This window comes from Eptatretus burgeri, chromosome 11 (genome assembly GCF_056783735.1).
Source record: "Eptatretus burgeri isolate ZD-2024b chromosome 11, Ebu_testis_v1, whole genome shotgun sequence".
In the NCBI taxonomy this organism is placed as follows: Eukaryota; Metazoa; Chordata; class Myxini; order Myxiniformes; family Myxinidae; genus Eptatretus; species Eptatretus burgeri.
In genome coordinates, this window is record NC_140971.1 from 17776566 (window position 1) to 17799112 (window position 22547).

Here is a 22547-nt window from a genome sequence, read left to right on the forward strand (position 1 = left end):
AGATTATTTTATTATTATCATTATTATTGCTATTCCTTTTACACTTTGGTGCTCACACACTGATAATAATGGGCCTTTGTAGAAGTGGTTGTGAAAACACAGGATGGTTTTTGCAACAGGTTGTGCAACCGACACATCCCCATTAAATGGCTGCTTTACAAACCTTCATTGATCGGGAGGAATACCTGAGGCTTGCGGTTGACTTGAGGAAATGAGACACCTGAGATGGGGAACACTTAAATGTGGCAATGATGTGATGATAATAGCTGGTTTGTCATTTGCACATCCTTGTACTAGATGGATGCACACCTTACTTTCTTTCTTTTTTTTTTTCTTTCGTCATGCCCAATATCGTCACATCGTGCTGACTAATCGTTGGGGTCCCACTATCACGCCGATTGATTTGTCGGGGTCCTCACCGTTGCGCCTCGTAATTGTCATGCCCCACCCCACTGTCACGCCCAATTTTCATCAGGGTCCCCCTCACCAACTCCCCCTCCACCCCCATCAAGCTGAATAATTATCTGATCCTCACATCGTGCCCATCCCTCTGATTCCCTAGGAATTTTGTATTATCGTGTTGGTGCTATAGTTGGCTAACTGTACTATCATCTATTTTGATAATTGCTCTGTTTTCTGTTTAAATTGGTCATATCTTGAAGCTTGCCTGTTTTGTTGCAGATATGACAATTGCATCGAATTAGCTTGCAAAAAAACAACAAAGTTTTTACAATTGTTGCAAATGAAAAGTTTGTATTTGTTTTGGCTCTTGAAGTCCTGAATTGTTCTGTGGATTATTATTATTATTGTTATTATTATTTTTTAATGAACATTCCTATGTTGGAAATGTTGCTCTGAAAATGTATCCAATGTTGCTCCACTTTGGCTTGTGCAGTATCTGCTACAGCTGAGTACTAGCTTCCCATCTGTGGCCATGGACCCTCCTTGTACAAACACCAGTAATCTACAGACATACCTGAACAACGCGTACGTGCGCAAGGCCATTCATGTACCTCTCGAGTTGCCTCCTTGGACAGTATGCAGGTATGTAACTGAGGGATCTGAGATTTTAGGGAAATTATCACATTGCTGAGATGAGAAAAAACTTTTCACAAGTTTTAGAATTTGTTTAAAAAAAAAAAAAACCATTTTAAGGTTTCAAATTTGGAATCTCGCTCGACATTTTATTTTGAAATTTCAGTTCACTTGTTTATGCAGAGAACACTGTATAAATATGCAACATATTTGAATTCAGTTAAATGACCGTTTTTACAGCCATTTTTCCCTGCTGTGCAGGGGTTTGGCTTTTTCTTGAGGCAATGTTTTATGGCCGGATGCCCTTCCTGACGCCAACCCTGGTCGCCTCTTACGACACACAGGGATATGGTACACCTATTCTAACCGGGGCATACACCGGGACCAGTACACTGGCACTCATTTCGCCGACCTCGGAAGGATGACAGGCTGAGTCAACCCCCTGGTGTTAATTCAGCAGCCAACGGGGCTTGAACTCAGGACCCTTGGATCCCAAGCCGCCACCCTAACCACTAAACCAACACCAGGCTATTTTAATTCAGTTAAACCCTTTAAAATGAATTATCTTGTGTTGGATTCTCCATGGCCATGCAGCATGACATTTCTTCATGGAGGATACATTTCCAACATTGATGTTCACATCAATTTGTGTAGCATTAACTTGCTTCTTATGTATCAGTGTTTATTCGCTTTTCTTTCCAGTTTCATCATGGCATGATGATTCCACATGATGCCATATTTTGGTTTCTCTTTTTAACATGAGTACTGCTTTCCCATGTGGGATGACACCCCAGCATTACATCTGTCTTTCTGGAATGTAGAATCTAAAGCTCTCAAAATTATTGTATTCTTTCGTGATGTGACCAAAAGCGCATGGTCTGTTGCTTTCACATCACAGATGGGTTGGTGGCCTCTTGTTTTTTTTTTTTTCACCATCTCTCCTCCAATCTAGCTCCCTCCTCTCTCTCTCAGTCCTTTGACCCTCTCCAGCAAATCGACAATGCACATGTTCTTACAGTAACTCCTAAAATTCAGATTGTCTGCATACCTCCTCTTTTGATCCTCGCTTCTGCAGTCTTCAGAACTCAATGAAGCTGTTCGATCTCAATCTTCCTTCCAGAGCTTCGTGAAGGCGAGACACCACAGTCACGTCATCCCCTTACCCACCAACAATCTGTATTACCCATCCCCCCCCACCCCCATGAACCCTTCCTAATTCAATCCTCTTACTTACAGGTTGCTGTGTTTTTCACTTCCCCTCCTCTTTCCTTTTTTACCTGTTGGTTAATTTCCTTGCTTGTTGTATCCAACTTTGACTGCCCCACTATTAGTTCATACGTGACATCACCTCATTCCTCCATTAACCTCAATCTTGTACATTTGGTTTCCTGATCATTTAGTGTGATCTGCAAATGCAATGATTCTGTATTTTGGATTTATCACCAGCATTTTTTTTTCATTCACTTTGACTACTTGAAGGTCCAGAATTTATTTTATTTTTTTATTTTTTGAAAGCCAAGTCTATTATTTAATTACAGCTCAAAATATTGTTACACAAATATCTTTCATTTTTGTTTTAACATGAGAACTTCCCTGTTTGTTTGAGCTAGCCTTTGATTGCATGCACTGTGGCCTTCTCAAAGCCAAACCGTTTAATTCTCTACTGTAGTTTTTGTCTGCAAGCCCATCTTTATCCTATATTTAGAACTCCACTTGTCTGATATTAAATATGACATTGATTTGGGGAGTGGAAAGGGGGTGGGGTTGGAACAAGCATGACAGGCCAAACGTCTTTTCCCGAGTTCCTAATTTATTTGTGGTCCTTATTGTTTTTATTATGGATCATCTGTTGAAATTGTTTTTGGTCATCTGCTTGGTCAGTCGTTTAGTTTGTGTTGATTGTAATTTTTCGCCTTTTGGTCATACTTTATTTGTTGATGGTCAGGTCAGTTAAAACCATTCTGATGCACTCTGATGGGCAATTATCATACATTCATTTTCTGGAACTGAGCAATGAGACCATGCCCATGACCATTCATCGTGTGCCTCCTGTTAACATTTGTGATGATGCAAGTCAAATGCATGTGTGGGCAATTGTCACAGCTGTTCGTATATTACCCAGGACTTGTGATTGCGTAGTATACTTGTCCATCATCCATCCATTGGGACCATACTCTGTGCAGAGCAATTGGTGCTGCCGAAGCAGTCTCCTTGGCTGTTGCACACAATCCCAGATGGGTCGCCACTCCGACACAGGATACCACCAAGCTGGTACTCATTTTGCCGACCTCGGAAGGATGACAGGTCGTCACCCCCCACCTGGTATTAATTCAGCAGCTGAGTGGGATTTGAACTCAGGATCCAAGGATCCCAAGCCTACCACTCTAACCATTAAGCCAACACCAGGCATTAGCATACTTGTATTGCAAGTAAAGGCTGTTAATTATGTTGTTCGCGTCTTACAGAATGTGAACCTTCTATCAAAATACTGATAATATTATTATCCCGCCCCCTCCCTGATATTGTAATCGTCCGGTTTGTTTGTCTGTTTGTCTGTCTGTCTGTTAGCAACTTTACGGCAAAACTGCTTTAGCAAACACTATCAAATTTAATCCACAGGTGGGCAATGAACCTTGGACGACCCCATTAACTTTTGGGTCCAATTGGATCAAAGGTCAAGGTCAAGGTCACGAAAAGATCGAAATCGTTTTTCACTCATAACTTCGTCAAAAATGATCTGATTTACTTCAAACTAAGCTTATAGTGAACCTTATTCTATTTTTCACTTATAATCCTACCCATTCCTATAGTGAAAAATGCATATTTGTGAAAATCGGTAGGGTCCGAAGTTTTGGGGGTCATGTCCATCGGTCAAAATTACAAATTTTCCATTAAAACTAAAACATGGTTACGAAAATACAACTTTATGGGAAAACGGCTGGCTCAAACACTGTCAAATTGTATCCACAGGTGGGTAATGAACCTCGGACGACCCCATTAACTTTTGGGTCCAATAACATCAAAGGTCAAGGTCAGGTCACGAAAAGGTCAAAATCTTTTTCGCTCATAACTTCGTCAAAAATGGTTTTATTGACTTCAAACTAAGACTAAAATATTCCTTATTTTATTCCTTATAATCAACATTCGGGTTAAGGATATATCAAATTTAAATTTGATCCCCAAAATAACTTTATGCCTTAAATGGGCGGGGATTTGTTGTGCCTGGCACCACTTGTTGTAATTATTTTGGTCGCCTTGTAAATGGTCATAATTCGTTGAAGCATGACAAATGTAAACTAAAACGGCACTCAGTAGAACGCATACCTCCACCAGGCTAAACGGTTTACGTTTTGTATCCCACTGATAGGACGGATCTGCATCCGGACCTCAACCAAAATCTAATCAACTTGTTCTTGTCACCTAAGCAACTCATCCACATAGTTTTGTTATAATCCATCCACAACTTTTTGAAGAATCTTTCTAGAAATCGTTTTTAACCCTATCACCTCAATGGTGAAGAAATACTTAAAATATTCTTGGATCTGGATTCGGATCTTCACCAAAATCGAATCATTTCGTCCTTGTCACACACCCAACCTGTCGACCAAATTTCGTCTGAATCTGGCCATAATTTTTTGAGATATCATGCATGCTCACAGACAGACAGATTAGGGGTGAAAACATAACCTCCGTGCACCTTCGGTGGTGGAGGGAAGACTCAAAACGCACCAAGAGTGTATTTCGTTGAAATGTAAAATTAATCATACAGATGTTTTTAAGATGTTTTCAATTGGGCTTCGTTTTGAGGATTGAGCTTTGCAAAAGCCGAATGGTTTTTGGTGTTGCATCACCAGCTGCATATGGGAAACTCAGAGCTGCCATGAACCGAGCAAACATACCTGCCATAAACTTGGCAAGCACTACTTTTCCTGATGATTATTATTAATCTCACTTGGGAAATGGTGAATATGAATTGATTTTATATATATATATATATATATATATATATATATATATATAAATAATATTTTAAACGTCATTACCCTGTCTATCTCGTACTCTGGCTGACAGCACCACCATATGGTGATGTTGATGCAGATAATGTTAAATCTCCTGTCGCCAGGATGGCTGAGATGGGCTTTGGTGGTTAGTCTGGGAAAGTGAGCTCTTTCTGCCTCCCACAAGTACAGCCCGAAAGGCCTATCTTGGTTTGTCTCTCCAAGCGTGTAATCAAGATTTTTCTACAATGGGAGAGGTTTGGAACATGGTCTTCTCTGTCTCGGTTTTCTTCTCTGGTGGATAAATTGGTATGGCCACCCTCCCCCCGCCCCCACCCCCATGGTTAATTGGATGACTATATTGTGATCGTGTTTTTGTCCCTCGTCAATACACTGATGTCTTCGGGTGTTGGATGCTGCTAAGCATCTCTTCCAAGCGCAAAGCGTGTGTTGAAAACACTGTTCATGATGTTATTGCGTCTTCTTTTCAATGTTTTTTTTGGTTATTTTAAATGCTTCTATTGACTTTAAAACTCCACTTTAAAAGCTATTTTTGGTTATGGGATGAAGCTTCTGTAAGCACTGGTTTCATCCTGTACTAAGTGCTTTGTGACAGCACTTGACCAATTTGTCCGTACATGCACACTTGATGGGGTTAGAGAAGAACTGCAGGTAATCCTGGTCATTGTCGCAGATTTTCTTTTATAAGCCGAGTGGAAATCGTAGCAAGCTTCATAGCTCTGACCTTTGCTAACCTTGGTCACCCATTTTCCACTCTTGTTCAGTCCCTTCCCCCACACAACTTCAAATACGGTGGGCAGGATAGCTCGGGGATGGCACACTCCTGTCTTTGAGCTGTCTAGTCTGGGTTCGTTTTGCGGTCCGACTATAAACTGTCACCCTGGTGAGGTGCAGGTAGGGTCAGGTGCACCGTCCATAGGATACGATGTTATGCCGAGAACCCGGCTGCTAATAGTTGTCGTTTTGCGGAGGTCAAAATCCCACAGGACCTCCTGCAAAGAATACGCGAGTTACCAGCATCCTAAAAACAAATCGCAAATTCCAACGCGATCCGACGTAGGGACACTGCATTCCAAGAAATTATTCAACCAAGCAGTCAGCTGCTGCACATGACTGAATGGATTTCTACAAAGTAACTTCCATTCATTTTAAAGGTTCCCTTTTCTAATTGATTTTCTTCCCACCACTCTGCTCACTCGCTCAATGTACATAAAGGTGCTTTTGATGATACTTAGTCTTCTGCCCCCTGCCATCGTCGTCGCCGCGGTCGTCGTCGTTTCTCCTCCTCGACAGTGCTCTTTCTCTCCCCTTTCTTCCTTGTGAGCATTGTTGCCTCTTATTCCCCCCTCCCTTTATCCTTGTTTGTACTCATAAGGTACAATGTGTGTCTCATCAGCACTCTCAGCCTCCCCCCTCCCCATTTTTCTTCCTCAATGATGGTCCTGCCCTCTTCTCCCTCATTGTCAGTCTTCCCTTTTCCCTTCTCATTGTTTCACCCTTACTGTAGTAACCCAAAAAAAAAAGTTTTATTAACATTCTCATCTGCAATAACTTTATGATGTTCACCCAACCACAGTTATGACGTGGGCCTGCATTACAAGACTCTCTATGAAAACATGACACAACAGTACCTGAAATTGTTGTCATCAATGGTTCGTACCTTTAATCTTTAAAGCATCATGAGCAAGACTCAGTCATACATAATATTATCACATAATCTTCATGGATATGCAATGATTATGATAATTTGCAAACTGTACTTGTGTAGTTAACAATCTGTTCCATTCTATTTCTTAAATTACCTCGTTTACCTCATTCTCATGCAAAAATACTCGGAACATCAATTCCTGAAACTTTATACTGGAACTATCCCACTGCAGAAATACCGCATCCTCTTCTACAATGGCGATGTGGACATGGCTTGCAACTTCTTGGGAGAACAGTGGTTTGTGGAGTCTTTGCAGCAGAAGGTAACAAACTGATGGTTGAAGTATGATGATGTAAATATTTTTTAAACTCTTATTTATTTTTTTTTTTTTTTTTTTTTTTTTTTACCAGTTTAGAGTTGTTTATTCCACTTTGCTCTTCGACATGCAAAATGGAACTTCATGCGATAGGACATTTGTGTCTGCATTATATTGTTACGTTTGAGGAGGGGTATGCATTCAAAGGGTAATTAGGATGTTTAATTAGGTATGCCATGCTGTTCGAGATTACCAGGATCTCGATGTAATAAGTAGCAATTCAGTGGTGATAAGTTGTCTAGTAAATGTTCATTTCTTCAAGGGGGAAATGATAATTGTCACGTAATTAGATAGGGACACGGGATAGGGTAAGTGTGTCTGCGTAAACCCCTTTTGGTATTCTCTGGAGACTGGCCGTGATGTCACAGGACAGTGCAGCGGATGGCTCCGCCCCGTGATCACGATTGGCAGAAGGCAACGGCGGTGGGCCAATAAACGGCTCGATTGGAAGTGACGAGGACAGGAGGATAAAAAGGTTCTGTTTGGGGTCGAAAAGGAAGAGGAAGAAGATCGGGACAAAACGATCGTGTTTTTTTGGTGTGGAGGCTGTTGCGCGGAGAGCGTCCTTGTTGTTGTGCTGATTCGATCGTGTTCTTCATCGTGTCTTGGAGCCTTGCTGAGCCTCGTGCCTCACCTTGGTTGGCTCTGGGGTTCTGCTGACTCGAAGTACGGGGTTGAACGGCGGGCGGACCTGCCTCCCTCTCCTGCTCGCAACTTGGCGCCAGAACTGGTTCCCTGGTGGCTGTGAGCGGACTTGGGCCAGGACCAGGAGGTCGACAGCACCACGGTTTCTCCTGCCCCCCTGACGAGAGCAAGGCCAGCTCGTCCAACGCCGATCCAGGGACAGTTGCGTCCACACCACGGTTCAGCCTGACCACCAGAAATAGCTACGGTGTGTGTGTGTGTGTGTGTGTGTGTGTGTGTGTGTGTGTGTGTGTGTGTGTGTGTGTGTGTGTGTGTGTGTGTGTGTGTGTGTGTGTGTGTGTGTGTGTGTGTGTGTGTGTGTGTGTGTGTGTGTGTGTGTGTGTGTGTGTGTGTGCTTGGCGCCTTAGAAGGTTTGAGATCTGTATATTCATTGGAATTGTCTGTGTTTTTCCCCACGCCCGATCCCACACCATCCCGTCGAATCGCCCCGGATCCCTTTTCTTGCCGAGTCTTGTTATTTCTGTTAATAGTAAAAACAAATAAACATCATCAACTCAGTGAAAAGTGACTCGTGCCACCTTCCTCATTCCGTTTGCGGTAGAGCGATTAGAACCGCCATGTTTGGGTTATAAATAAATAAACCGCCTTAGTCTAGAAGCCAAAATCTGTAGCTAGCCTAGAAAATAGGTTCGCTGCTGATTTCATGTTAGAATGGTGCAACTGGTGTTTTTGAAGAGTCTAGGCATGACCAAGTCTAGTTCCACTTGTTGCCAAGTCTGCATCTGAATATTATGGCCGCCATGACAGTAATCAAAATGGCCGCCATCAGATTTAGTCTTTTTCTTACTGCAAATTGTACTAGCCAGAAATTTGTCATGATTGTGAAATACTATGTAATCTGACACGAGGAACACTATTTTGTGCTTTATTTTTGTACTGGATCACAACTTTTCACATAATTGACAACTTAAAGACGAAATTGAAAATGCACATACGAGCAACAAATGTGAAAAAGAAAATGTTTAGCACTATTGATGGAGATGGGTTTACAGTCAGTCAAAGGTTATTTCAACAGCTGTCAGATTCTTTCTAACACAAAATTACGTTGCTTTGCAGAAGAGAAAAGTGTTGTGAGAACACCCAAGTACAATTTTCAGAGCTATTGATCGACTTGTACACTGAACGGGTTCCTACAAAGGGCTTTGCATCCACATGCTTTCGTGCAAGGCAGTCCATTCCGTGTACATTTGCACCGTCGAGTTGAGCATGACCCACGGCATTTGCATGTCGTCAGTTCTACACAGTAAGCAGTAATAGGCTGTGCAGTCATGAGTCACGGCTGAAATGTCTCGTTGCCATCTTTGACGACCTGTTCCCACCCACAGTTCTCAGGTGCAGGTAGATGTGGTTCAGATTCCAAGGCTCTTCTCCACACAAAAGTCTGGTAGTGCACTCGTTTGATGTGTAGAATCAGAGCATCGCGAGTTGGAGGCAGATTCTCAATAGCTTTGGTCAGACTGAGAAACAGATCACATCTTACTCGCTGAATTGAGTTATCTTGGCCATGAGGGTCATAAAGCCTGCAGACAAATGACTCAGCATCTGCAATCACATTCTCATCAGGAATTTCCTCTTTGCCTAGGTTATTCAACAGGTGGGAGTTGTTTTGAAAGACAGCCCATGCAGAGCGCTTCGCAATTCCAGCAAACTGGCTTGTGCTGTCTGAACCTGTCACTGCATTAAATGCCAGAAGTGACTCCCTCTGCGAATTTGGGATATTGATGGAGTCAATGGGAATGTAGTGTTGCTTTTTGGGTGTCCCTGCATTCATCCAGAGAAAGGGACTGAGATGCGGCTGATAGGCAACAAGGAGAATGAGGACATCAGTGTCCTGAAGCCACATGAATAATGTCTTGGCAGATGCTCAGAACTTTGTTCTTGGTATCTGTCTCATCCGCTTCTTCATTGTCCATCTTGTCAGTGCTGTCACCACCACAAAGAAGCTTTACAAGCATGTACAGGGTTTCAGGTACAATTCGCTCTGCATTTTCTGTGTTCAGTCCACCGATAATGCTATGCCCTGGAGAGTGTTTTACGTCACTGTAAATCTTTATGCCCACTCTGAAGATCCAGCTAAGGATTTCGTTCTCATGATGAGGCAGACTGCACTGGGCCAATTCATCTTCTTCAGAACTTTCACCTTCTTCAGATAAATCATTCACGGCGGTTCTCATGGCAAACTTTGTCACAGTTGAGGACGCAACTATGAGGGGTTTTGTGACATCCAATGGCTGCACGAATGTCACCTTGTCACTACCAAAGTGAACCTCCACTTTCTGCTTGAAATTGTAGCTTTTGTAGGCTCCAGCCTCAATTCCAAAATCATTCAATAACAGCATGCTGTAGTGTTCCCAGATGTTTTTCAGGGTAAACACATGTCCCTTCTGCAGCTCTTTCTCAAGCTGGTTCATCACATTTCTGAAACAGATGCTTTCAGGAGACTGGTTTTTCTCTCCACTCTCCTTTTTATACTTTCTGCGAAAAGAAACATAACACTTGAGGTGATATTTACCTTCAGCTGCCATCAAGTCTGAAACACCTGCAAACCTGTGACGCATGGTGGGGTCAAATTGGGCCAAACTAAGCATCCTGGATGATGTGTGATCAAATTCAACATTTGTCAGGACACCAGCTTTTCCAGGAATGTCAGTCTGGCAGAAAGCGCATTTTGACCAATCCATAGCGCTGTGCGCGGATCTTAGTGACTTTGGGACATGGTATTTCTCTGAGGAACCTGATATTGTGGGTATCTCTTCTGCGTAAGTCACAGATTGTGGCTGAATCCTTGACTTCAGTCTGTCTATTTTTTGTGCGTGAGTAAAGTCACTATAGCAGAATTTGTGCCATTGAATCTTTTCGACGTGCTCCGGTACAGAATATTTTCTGATTCTTGAGAATGAGTCAACATATTTAGCGTCATTATATTTCTCTCTTTCTTTGCAACATTCAGCTACAGTTTTCACACCAACGATTGTAGTCTTTCGAAGTGGCGTTGACTTGCTAGTTTTTGAACTGTCCTGGCAAATAAAGCATTTATTCCAGTCTACATGCTCTTCTTCTTCTCGATCCCTTGAACCCCCTGTGAGAAATCTTGCAGCTTTCATTTTTCAGTTAGTCCTGGGTAACAGAAAAACACACAGTTATGTAGTTTAGGTTCATTTTATAGCAAAGTTGTAAAATTCATTGATTGTGGTTTGTATAATCAGACATTCTAATTCGAGCCTGAACATTTCTTTAAAAATAATATAGTGAAAAACAAGTCATATTATTTTTAGAAAATGGATGGAGCAATTTTTTTTCTATACTCCCATCAGCTCAGGCATGCTCAAAAACATGGAAATCGACCCTAATTTTGTAATTTCATGTCAATTTGCGGCTGAAATATGACGAAAAGTGTATTTAATGGCGACCATTTTGTAAACTGTCATGGCGGCCATACTATCGATATCCAGAGTTGGCAACAAGTTGATTCACGTTTCTGTGTGTCTGGACAGTCAATTTACACCTGTTGCACTATTCTAACACGGAATCAGCAGGGTCGTTTCGTTCCATCGTTTCGGCTCATTCTACGTTGGTGGGACTGTTCAAGTCCTGTGGACGTCACAATATTATTAATTTAATGTAGACTACGGTAAGTAAACATTATTGTGACGTGCTTACGTTCAACAAGTTTAAGCAAGCGGCTTTGTGCAAGCGAGATCTAAAACGAAGTCGGAACATCTGTGCCAAGTTGCTCGCGTCTGTCTGGTTGGCTGTTTCCTCGAGGTGTTTGTTGACGTGAAACATCACACACGCCATGCTTGTTGCCACAATTTTTGAATGTTTGAGTACATAATACTTTAACACCTTGAAGAAAAACGGCAACTCAATGTGACCCCTAGTTATCTGTGTCAGATAGCTTCTCCCCCGCTAATTACACGTGCAAAACTACAATGTGGCATTTTAACCTGGTCTTATTGGTAATGATGCATGAGTTGATGGGTATCACTCAGATGTTGTGTCCTTGTTTTTTTATCTGTGTAGTCTGGGTTTGATTTCCAGCCTGGCTATAAAATGTCAGACTGGTGCTTCGCAGGCAGGGCATTGCATCGCGAAGTGCACCGTCCCTCGGAGTGGATGTTAAGCCGGCTGTCCTGTGTGCTCATTTTCACCGGTGGCCGTGAAGGATCTCATTGTGCATGTCAAAAATAACGGGCCGTTGTCTGCCGGTACTCTGACCAAGTTCGAAATTACTGCCTTGAAAAGGCAAGGGTCGTTGGATCGATGGCCCATTATGATGTGGACGCCAAAATTGTATAACCTTGTTGATCTGCAACTGAATGTCAGCCGGAATTGATTTTGCATCTTAAATGACTTCTGTAGTACGCGAGTATAGTAGGATATCAAAAGACACTTGGGATAATCTTTTCAAGGTATTTAGTTGCAAACATATCAGAGCTTGAACAGAGAAAGTATGCAAGTTTAATCTTGCACATCAAATATGCTCAAGGAAGGAGGGTATGATTCTGCAGGAAGCAATTTCTGTTACCAAACAAAAACTCACCACAACTACCATATGAATATGATATATTCTTCACTGTCAGAGATTCCAATTGCTCATAGTAAGTTAAACCACAAATATCAGTCACTCAACAACTTGCTTTCCAAACACAGTGACTGACTGCCAAGAACCAGTGTTCCATAATCGTCAATAAATATGCAGTTGTGCAGCATTCTGGCATATTAGCCTAATGAACGACAACCAATAAAACTCTTGTTACCAATGGACCAGTTGTCAAAGAAAAACTATCATACGATCAGTAATTGTCAGACTTTCATTGTTTGATTGAGTAGGTAATGGAAGTAATTTGCCCACTGGTGATGGGACTTGGCGTATCGTAACAAAAGATGGGTTACGATGTTATTAAAGATAAATTAAAATAAGTTCTGATTCGTGTCACTATCTGAGAATCGCATGTTTACTTCCTTGAAAGAGTAAGTAAAAGTCAGCAGATGTTGCTTCAAACAGGATTTTCCATGCAGTTAGGAGCACGCCCATACAGTCTGGCACCCTATCTATGGCATGGTGGTGGTCATATGGCAGCTTAGCTGCCGGGGTAGCTATCGTTTCTTGAAGCGCGACTGTGTCGCTGATGCAGTGCCCCTCTACCAGTACACACACTGGAACTGGTACTAATTTCGCCGACCTCGGAAGGATGACAGGCTGAGTCAACCCCCTGGTGTATTAATTCAGGGGCCGACAGGGCTTGAACTCAGGACCCTAGGATCCTAAGCCGCCACCCGAACCACTGAGCCAACACCAGGCTGCCTATGGCATCAAGGACGAACTCTACACATGGCTTGCTGACTTCCTGTTTCTTCTGGATTAAATGGCATACCCTGCCAACAATCCTTCCATGGAAGTTCACTCACTCAAACTTTTGGGTCTCACCATCAGCCATGATCTTTCTTGGACAAACCACACTTCTAATTTGGCCTCCAAAGCCAGTTGCCAACTGAGAATCCTCCATCGTATAAAGTCCTTCTTTGGCACATCTGAACTCCTATCCACCTCCAAGGACTTCATCTGCAGCTGATGGAGTACTGCTCTCCCCTCTGGGCTATATACTCTCCTCTCCTCCCCCTCGCCTCACACCTTTCTCAGATTGATGCCGTGGAAGCTAAGGCCTTTGAGATTTTTGGAATCTCCCGCAATGAAGTTGATTCAATGGGTTTATCACTTTCACGTCGCCGATAGATCGGTGATCTGTCTGCTGCTGCCTCTTTTCTGGTCTTGCACCCTATGCCCTCTCCTTGCTTTGCTTCTCCGCCAACCCCCAGTTTTCTGCAGGGCGCACACGGTCTGCCAGCATCCCTCTTCTGGTAAAACTGCCAAAATCCAGAATCACTGCTCACCTCCACCCATTTGTTCCTCTTTGTTTTTTTCCATATGTAGGAAGTTCATACTGCCCTCTTGTGGGCTTCGGATGTATAATATTTACAATCTCTCATTGATATGATTATTCATTCATGGGAACAGAAGTTGTAGCAAAAACATGGACAGGAAAACCACTCGGCTAACAAATGAATAGCATGACTGATGCTTTTTTTCTTTCTAAAGCCTGCAACCACGTGAAGGGAGTCAATAAGACAATCATTTGAGAGGACAAAGTGGATGAATCCTTCCTGGATTTTTCTTCCCCAGGATAACTGGAATAATTTTCATCTCTAATAGCTTGTCTGCACTTGGAATTTTGATGTAGCAATGGAAATGGTACTCAATGTTGGAGGGACAATATGTTGTTGGTTTCCATTCGAATGATCCACACGTGATTCGTGACTCATCTTGTGATTTTCAAAGGTAAGACTCGACGAGACTCGATCCTTTTGACTCGTCTTTAAAGCTGCATCTCACCGGTCATTTTAGAGTCATTAAATATTTAATTGCATGCTTTATTCCCCCCCCCCCAACATAAATCTCGCTCGTTGAAGAACTAAACAAGGCGAGCAGCAGGTTTACGGATTGACGGGATCAAAGGGGAACGGAGACTATGACGTCACACATGAGAGGATGAATGGCAGAAAGGAAAGGGGTGGGGGTGGGATGGAGGGTCAAGGAGACTAGAACTGAGCAAGGTTAGGTGTGGGAGGAAGCATGGGGTGACGATTGACAGCACTGTCATTCATTTGTCAAAAAGATGATTTGCCATGAAGGGTGTGGGGTGCAGAAGACTAGAGCGGGGGGTCGGGTTCGTAACAGAAGAAAGTACATTAACATGCTAAGTATTTAAAAATGAATTATTTGACTACCATATTGATGACAGCATTGTGCTATGACTTTTATATCTTAAAAAAAAAAATGTTGGGACTGGACCTTCTTTATGGCACTGGTGCATGCTATGATTTGGTTGAAGACTATGATTACTCCTTGGCTCATGGGGCCAGAGGACCCCCCTGGCCGATGAGGCTCGACATTCCAGATGTGCATCAGACATCTCGTGCAACACTTCGACCTGTGATCAACGTACCGTGATGCGTTTTGGTCACGAGGTCTTAAGATGTTCTTTTGACGTTGAATCGGTGTTTTGTTGTTCCATTTATTTGTTCATTCATTCTCGGAAAAACCAAATTGCATTTGCAGCATTATCGGTGCAGGCCAGTTTTGTCTTGCGTCTGGCTCGGTGGCATTTCAGTGGATGCTTTGTGCAAAATAACTTTGTTCTCAAGTCTTTATCAACATTTAATCCATTGTCTAGACTCTGCTATTACATCCCTGAGGTTAATCGAAAGGGCGGCAGAGCGGGAGATGAGTGTGAAAAGCTTTGTTATAATTACCGGAAGTTTTGTAGATGGGACAATGCAATAATGTTTTCCATTTATTAGGGTGTTGTGGAATTGTTTTTCCTTCTCTCTGTAACTTAAGTGTTCTGACGTTACTCAATCAGGTGCTTTATAACTATGACAATACTATCTGTTACCATGCCGAGCAAGGCATTTCATTGTTGTTTTTTGGTCTTATCGGTTATTGAGACCCAGTGAGCAGATGTTGTTTTGTATTGCATTATATATCATCATAATGGTATGGCCTGGTGGTATAAGTGTCTGTGTGCAATCAGCACGGCTTGTCAAGTCTTCCCATCTTCATCACTGTTTGAGCACGCTCAATGTATCCAAAAGCTGAACCTCTTGTTGGTGTTTAAAAAAAAAATTGAAGCCAGTTGAGTTGCTCAAAGTGGTTTCAGCTGTCATGTCGTGCTTCTAATTTAAAAAAAACAGTGTGCCGACTTTTTAAGCACTTGAGACCTCAACTTGATGTGACAGGTTAGCCTCATGCTCGGTTGTTGTACCGGGTTAGCCTCATCCTAGCTTATTGTGTTGGGTTAGCATCATCCTAGCTTGATGTGTCAGGTTAGCCTCATCTTTGCTTGATGTGTCAGGTTAGCCTCATCCTGGCTTGATGCAAACACTTAACCTCATTCTGACTTGATTCTCTCTAATCCTGCACACGTTCTCCTTGGACCTTTTATACGCTCACTCACCACATTCTTACCATGCCCCCCCGGAGGACATGCTTCCACTTGCTGATTGAATTTTGCCATTTTGAAAAGCAAAAAGATAAATTAATTTGGAGATGGAGAAACCTCAACACAAAGTTCAATTTGTTTTATTGTTTTAGAATTTAGATGATTAGTGACACAGAATATTTTTCATTGATGTACAAATCATCAACCGACACGTGGCAAGTTATTGTGGTTATGACATTTTCTTGGTGCTGTAACCTATTAAAACCTTAATGAGCCCAATAAGCTGCAACCTTTGGGCTGATGATTCAGGTGAGCACCAAATTATTTTAAAGACAGCTTCATTACAACACAGCCCTTTTTAAAATTGTATCAGTTTACTCACTGTAAAAAAAAAAAAAAAACATTTTCAGACCAATACGTTTCTCCTTAAAGAGTGTCGGTTCAACAAGGTTGCCCCCGCTTCCATAACGCAGTCGATGGATCTGCTGTCTTTCTAGGTGGAGGTCCAGCGTCGACCTTGGCTGATTGGAAAGGTTACAAACCAGGTTGCTGGCTTTGTGAAGGAATTCACAAACTTGAGTCTTCTTACAGTCAAAGTAAGTATTACATCATGCATGGTATAACTAATGTAGCTTTTCATTTCGGGCGATGTTGTGACATTGCCCCGATTTATCTCATCAAGTGGCATTACCAGCTCGTTTTTGGTACCAGAGACCTGATTCGTTACTCCTGGTGATGTCTGGAAGTGGAAACCATGGTTTTTCTCCAGCCAGGTGCTTAAGTTGAGCTGTTTGAGAATGAGACTGGGACCAGCTGTCAAAAATTGCCGTCGGAGATTCATTCCTACCAACAAACTTTTCAATCTTGGCCACCGATCCTATTCATTATAATGGCAACTGAACGATTATTATGCATGAGCTAAAAGTGTAATAAATGCAGAACAAATTCTCTCAACCGTATGTTGAGGGGTATGGTAACCACCGTAGGGAAGAAGAAGAAGAAGTGATGTTTCGGACACGAGCAGCAATTTTGATTCGTGCTGTCTCAGGATGCTGTAGCTTAACCAATTTGAATAGAAAGATCTGAGGAACAATCTTCTAAACTCGCAAGGACATTGGACACTTTGTATTACCACCTGTGGTGTTGACAGGATAGCCGAGACGAAAGGTACACGCATTCACCTCCAAGCTGTCTTGCCTGGGTTTGAATCCTGACCCAGCTATAAACTATCATCCCAGTGTTTTGCAGGCAGGGTGATTCATCAACGTGTGTGCCGTGGCTCGGATGGATGTTAAATTAGATGTCCCGTCTGCCGGAATTACTTAGTGGACGTGAAGCATTCCACGGTGTCCTTCGCGAAGTCTGTGAGCTGTACCTGGCACCATGAACAAATTATAAATTCCAGCCTAAACCAGCAGAGGGCATTGCATCAGCGGCACAGCCATTCCCCCCCCCCTCAGCCAATGATGCTACTCGTAGCCATGCACTGCATATGACAGAAGACTCTTTACTCGTATGCTTAAAGTAGCAAATCTAATCCCACAAGGCCTTGATTAACCTTGATTCATTGCCAATGATGGAAATGAATTTTCATTACACAGTGTGTTACATCATGTGAAAGATTATGATCCACCAGCTGCTTTGATTGTCTCCTGTTGGTTGAGAGAGATTTTGGTCCGATCAGGTTTATTCATAAATGTCGTTTGACTTGACGATCCAGTTTCAGTCCCACTGAAAGTTGATATCCTTCCTGCATATGGTCCATTCTCAAATGTTTAAATCTTCCAATTAAAAAAATGTTTCTAATGCTTTGAATGCTTGTATTTTTCAGGGTGCTGGACATATGGTGCCAACGGATAAACCCGAAGCTGCATTTGCAATGTTTTCGCGCTTTATCCAAAAGCAGCCGTTCTAACAATAAGACGTCTCTTATGAAATGTACGCCATTTTGTGTGAAGCCACATCTGGGCTATCACTGTAGTTTTATTTGATTTGTGCAATGCAGGATCAAAGTCAATGATAAATGCTGCTGCTTCATCCCATTCCCTTGATTTAATCCATCTCTACGCAAAACATTGGCAAAATTGGTTGTGTGCAATGTGATGTAGTTACAAAACCCTATTGTTGTGCTTTAGCAGAATCTCAGCTTCCCTTTTCTTTTGTGGCCCGTTTTAAAGCTTTTCTTCAACCGATGCATTGTCTGAGATCTTTTATTGGTCACACGTGTAACGTGCCTTTTGGTATTTGGCTCAGAATACACCTCTTGTCATGTATATACATGCTTGGTGTTGGCTTAATGATTAGGGTGGTGGGCTTTGGATCCAAGGGTCCTGAGTTCAAATCCCGCTCAGCTGTTGAATTAATACCAGGTGGGGTTAACTCGACCTGTCATCCTTCCGAGGTCGGCAAAATGAGTGCCAGCTTGCTGCTATACTGTGTCGGAGTGGCGACCCGTCTCGGATTGTGCCCAAGAGCCAAGGAGACTACTTAAAGCAGCACCAACGCTCTGCACAGAGTACGGTCCCAATCTCCTCCTCTTCCTCATGTGTATGTGTGTGTGTATGTATATATATATATATATATATATATATATATATATATATATATATATATATATATATATATATATATATATATATACTTGCATGCATGATAGTGCCACAAGTATTGGGACAGCACAGCCCATAAGTCTTCAGTGTATTGAGTGCTTTGTCAAGGTGTTTTATGATATCATGAGCAATGCTGCGCAATTGACTTGAGAAACCGTGGTGAGGACCCTTTCGTCTACCAAAATAGGAACACACCTTTCCATCCTGCTGTCTTGTGAATTTATGGGAGTGGTTATGGATGTGTGAGATTCGGGATTGTGCTCTGACTGTGGGTAACAATATTAAGGTTTAAATACTACGTTTCTGGAAAACAGCGAGTAGGGGAGAATTGCCATGTTACTGCTTGATTGGAGGGGGGAGCTGAACCCAGCGAGCTAATGGAGGGGGCAAAACTTCCTCCCCAATCCCCATCTGACGCAGCCCCTGAATGCCTTTAATGTAACTTGCCATGGGCATTAAAGTGCTGCCCTTGCAAAGGCAAAATCTCCCACCTCCACCTCACCTTTCCTGACTATAATTGGTTCAAGGACAGGAATGTTAATAACCTGCCATAGCCAGGTGACAACACCTGCCATGGCCAGGCTGAGTGACAAGTGACAACACAAATATAATATAACCATTCTGGGACAGCGTGAGTACCACATGAGGGCCAAATTCACGACCGAACCTGCACTCGCCCCGAATGAGAAACCATGAAATATTACACAATCTAACAACATTTGGTACAAAGTGTGAGTGATATTTCAGTGCACCCTACTTTAAATGAAATAGACTGTTGTGAATTAGTGAGGTGACACATTCTGTTATTGGATATTTCTCCATTCCGTTTGGTGGCAATTGCAAAAATCCCACCAAAATGGTACCCCCCCTTTCCCGAAATGGTACCCCCCCCTTTCCCAAAATGGTACCCCCCCTTTCCCAAAATGGTACCCCCCCACCTTTCCCAAAATGGTACCATCCCCCCTTTCCCAAAATGGTATCCTCTTTCCCAACTCTCCTAAATGGTCTATTTGTAATGATCTAGAATCCTCCGGAAGTTGACCGAGACATGTTTGTTCTTTTATTGTTCGCAACAGTCATTTGCCTCATCTTGGGAAAACGTTTCTAAGGCCCCTAGACCTCGTCTGTTTGAAAGTGAACAAACATTGAATAACTCCAGGTTGCTCGTGAATGATTTTTGTAAATTTGTGAATTATGGTTATCGCAATAAATGATTTGGGCTCAAGTTATATGATGCTGTCATAATTTATGGAAATCTCACATCTGAAGTTTAAATGTGCTACGAACAATTACTTTATTGAAGAAAATGCTTAAATTGCTGATTACTGGTTGTTCAGACGGTATTTTTTGTGGAAAGCTGATGTAAAGTTATAAAGTGAACAATTTTGAACTTTTTCTTGGCCATTATATTGTATGAACCACGTGTTTTCTGTTTGCTTGTTTGTCCGCACAGAACTTGCGTGTTTTTCTCCGCAACCGCTTGTCAGATTGAGACAATTTTCACCATTGGTGCGACTACTCATGCAAAATGTTTTAATGATAATTATGACGTCATAAGTCACGTGGTGCGGCATCCATGTTGGAGAAACGCAAAACGTTGGAAGCTCTTTATCTCTGAAACTGCACTAAGGAAAAAAATTAAACTTGGTACATGGCAAGTTCTCCTCATGGGGAATGTGATTTTTTTTTTAATGATGTTATTGGTGCCTTCGTAACGACGTCATAATTGCACATGCAGAACGCTACATCCGATCAATATGAAAATTTTTGAGGGTCATCTCGGGATAATAAAATCGTTCACAAAAAATAAAATTGATGACGTCATCGGTCCCATGATTCAGCAGCCATATTGTGTAAAAAAAAATAACCTTCAAAAATCTCAAATGGCTGAACAAGTCATCACTGCCAGCTGTTATAAAGTGGCAGTTTTAATTATGTCTCTCATTAATTACACAACACAAACACCACACAAAACAAGTCCTGGCAAGGGTCTGCAACCTCTGATTGCTCTTTTTCTTGTTATCAATTGGAAAGATGTACAACATACATATTGTCACACACCTCGGGCAGCAGTTAGCAACAACCTGACGGTTGTGAGCGAGCTCAGACCGAATCGGATTGATTGGAAAAAAAAAGTTTGCTTCATCTCCCAAACATTTAATATGGAGCCTAATCACATACTGTCTTGAGGAAAAGGACATGGGCAGGGGCTTTTCAACTGTTGTGCACTAAACAAACGGGGCTAGGCATTGCCATATTTGTCTGAATTCTGAATCTGAGTTGCTCTGTCCTTGGGGCATGAAAGAGCATAAATATTTTTTTCAAGTGCAGTACTGTTGGACCCTGCATATTCACGATTGACAAAATGCGACCTGCGTTGACATTCGTGGCCCTGAAATGATCTGTTGGATAAGAAGTCACAGATTCACCAGAACATCCTGCCATTGATGCCAAGTCAATATGGCTTGAATAGGAGGCCTTCTATCCAGACTGAGTCGTAGGCCTTGTGAATGTTGAGAAAAACTCCTAATAGGGGTTCATGATTGTTCAACGCCTTACTGATGTCATTGGCGAGAGAAACTTTGTTCAGTCGGGGAATGACCCGTCTTGAACCCACTTTGGTACTTGCAGAGCATATTGTTCTTCTCCAAAAAGAAGACCAGGCATTCATTGACCATCTTATCCATAAATTTACTGACCACCGAAATGAGAGCAGTCGATCGATAGGAGCATAGGTTGGAGGGAACTTTCCCGACTTTCTGAATGGGAATGACAACGGAGTATTTCCAGTCGTGGGGAAGCTTTCCTAAAGACCAGGCCTTGTTGAAGAGTTCAAGAAATACTCCCAGCACTCTATCGTCCATGTGTTTGAACATATAAGTTGATTGGTCAAGGCCAAGCACCATATTTTTTGGATTTTTAAATGGCTTCCTTGAGTTCCTGAAGTGAGAAGTGCATGTTGAGCGTAGAGCTCACCGGGCTGGTGTCAGATGATAGCTTGGTGTGGATTGGCAAATTGACGCCTTTGGGCTTTGAGCTCCAGGTCGAGGTTGGTGTCTCCAGTGGGGTGGGAGAATTGAGCTCCCAATGTAGAGGCCTTGACACTGTTCAAACGGAGGGTTTCATTGTAGATGAGCACAGGGATAGTTCTCCCTCCATCTTTGCTTCCGTTCATTCGTTTCACTCTTCTCCAGATGGTTTGGAAGGGGACGTCTGGGTTAATGGAAGCACAAAAGGAGCACCAAGAGGCAGACATGACTCGCTGGGCTTAAGCTCTTCTCCTTTTTAACTCCAAGGTATCTTGAAACGATAGGGATTTTCTTACTCTTTGAGCGTCGTTCCAAGCCCGGATAGCCTGATTGCATTCATCATTCCACCAGGGGACTGATTTTTCTGACCAGCTGAACTTTTGCAGATGGGGATTGAATCCTGGGTGATGATCTTTATAGTGTTGACTAAACTACTGTTGAAATGTTCAATGTCCTTATTTGAAATCTCAATAGTCACTTCCTCAGAACACAGAGTCGAAAAGTGGTCCCACTTGGCCTTGGAAAAGTTCCACGAAGGGATCTGTCAAAATCATCTGCGTCCCTAACCAATTTAAGGCAGGTGATCACTGGGAAGTGGTCACTGCCCATGCTGTCAAAGTAGACGGACTATTAGCACCTTGTGGCTGCAGATGTGGAGACAAAGGTCAGGTCAAGAGGTGAAGACAGCCTATTAGATGGATTGACAAAAGACCCAGCACCATCATTTAAAAGCACCAGGTCGAATTTATGGATGATGCTTTCGATGCATTTGCCATTTCTATCGGTGAGTTTCGAACCCCAAAGAAAGTTGTGGCTTTTAAAATCGCCACACCGATGGATTACTCCTTCACACTTACTTAAGACCTCCTGGAGTGGGTTGTGCAGTTGTGGCCAAAAATATTGGCACCCTTGCACTTTTTTCAAATAACTTTCAATCTCAAAAAATAAGTTGAAATTGACAAAAGTATTTCGTCTACACAATTCTTTATCTCACTGTTAATATTGGTGCGGGTCAGGGGTGTTGTGGAATTTTTATAAACCAACTCGGGGTAAATACTATTACTCAATTTGTAATAGATTTGGTTTGAACTTGGTTTGAACCAACCAACCACAGCTTGGTTTG

The 22547-nt window shown here is 42.4% G+C and overlaps 1 protein-coding gene across 3 annotated transcripts in view; it reads left to right on the plus strand.

Moving 5' to 3' along the window:
• Positions 1–19624, plus strand: part of CTSA (cathepsin A) — a 144193-nt gene extending 124569 nt beyond the window's left edge. For all 3 annotated transcript variants that reach the window (XM_085845389.1, XM_085845390.1, XM_085845391.1), the window contains exons 11-15: positions 896–1044; positions 6631–6706; positions 6935–7024; positions 16284–16382; positions 17618–19624. In XM_085845389.1, the coding sequence (XP_085701515.1) occupies positions 896–1044; positions 6631–6706; positions 6935–7024; positions 16284–16382; positions 17618–17701 (498 nt within the window). In that variant the 3' untranslated portion in view covers positions 17702–19624. The remainder of the gene's footprint in view (positions 1–895; positions 1045–6630; positions 6707–6934; positions 7025–16283; positions 16383–17617) is intronic.
• Positions 19625–22547: the final 2923 nt, after the last annotated feature.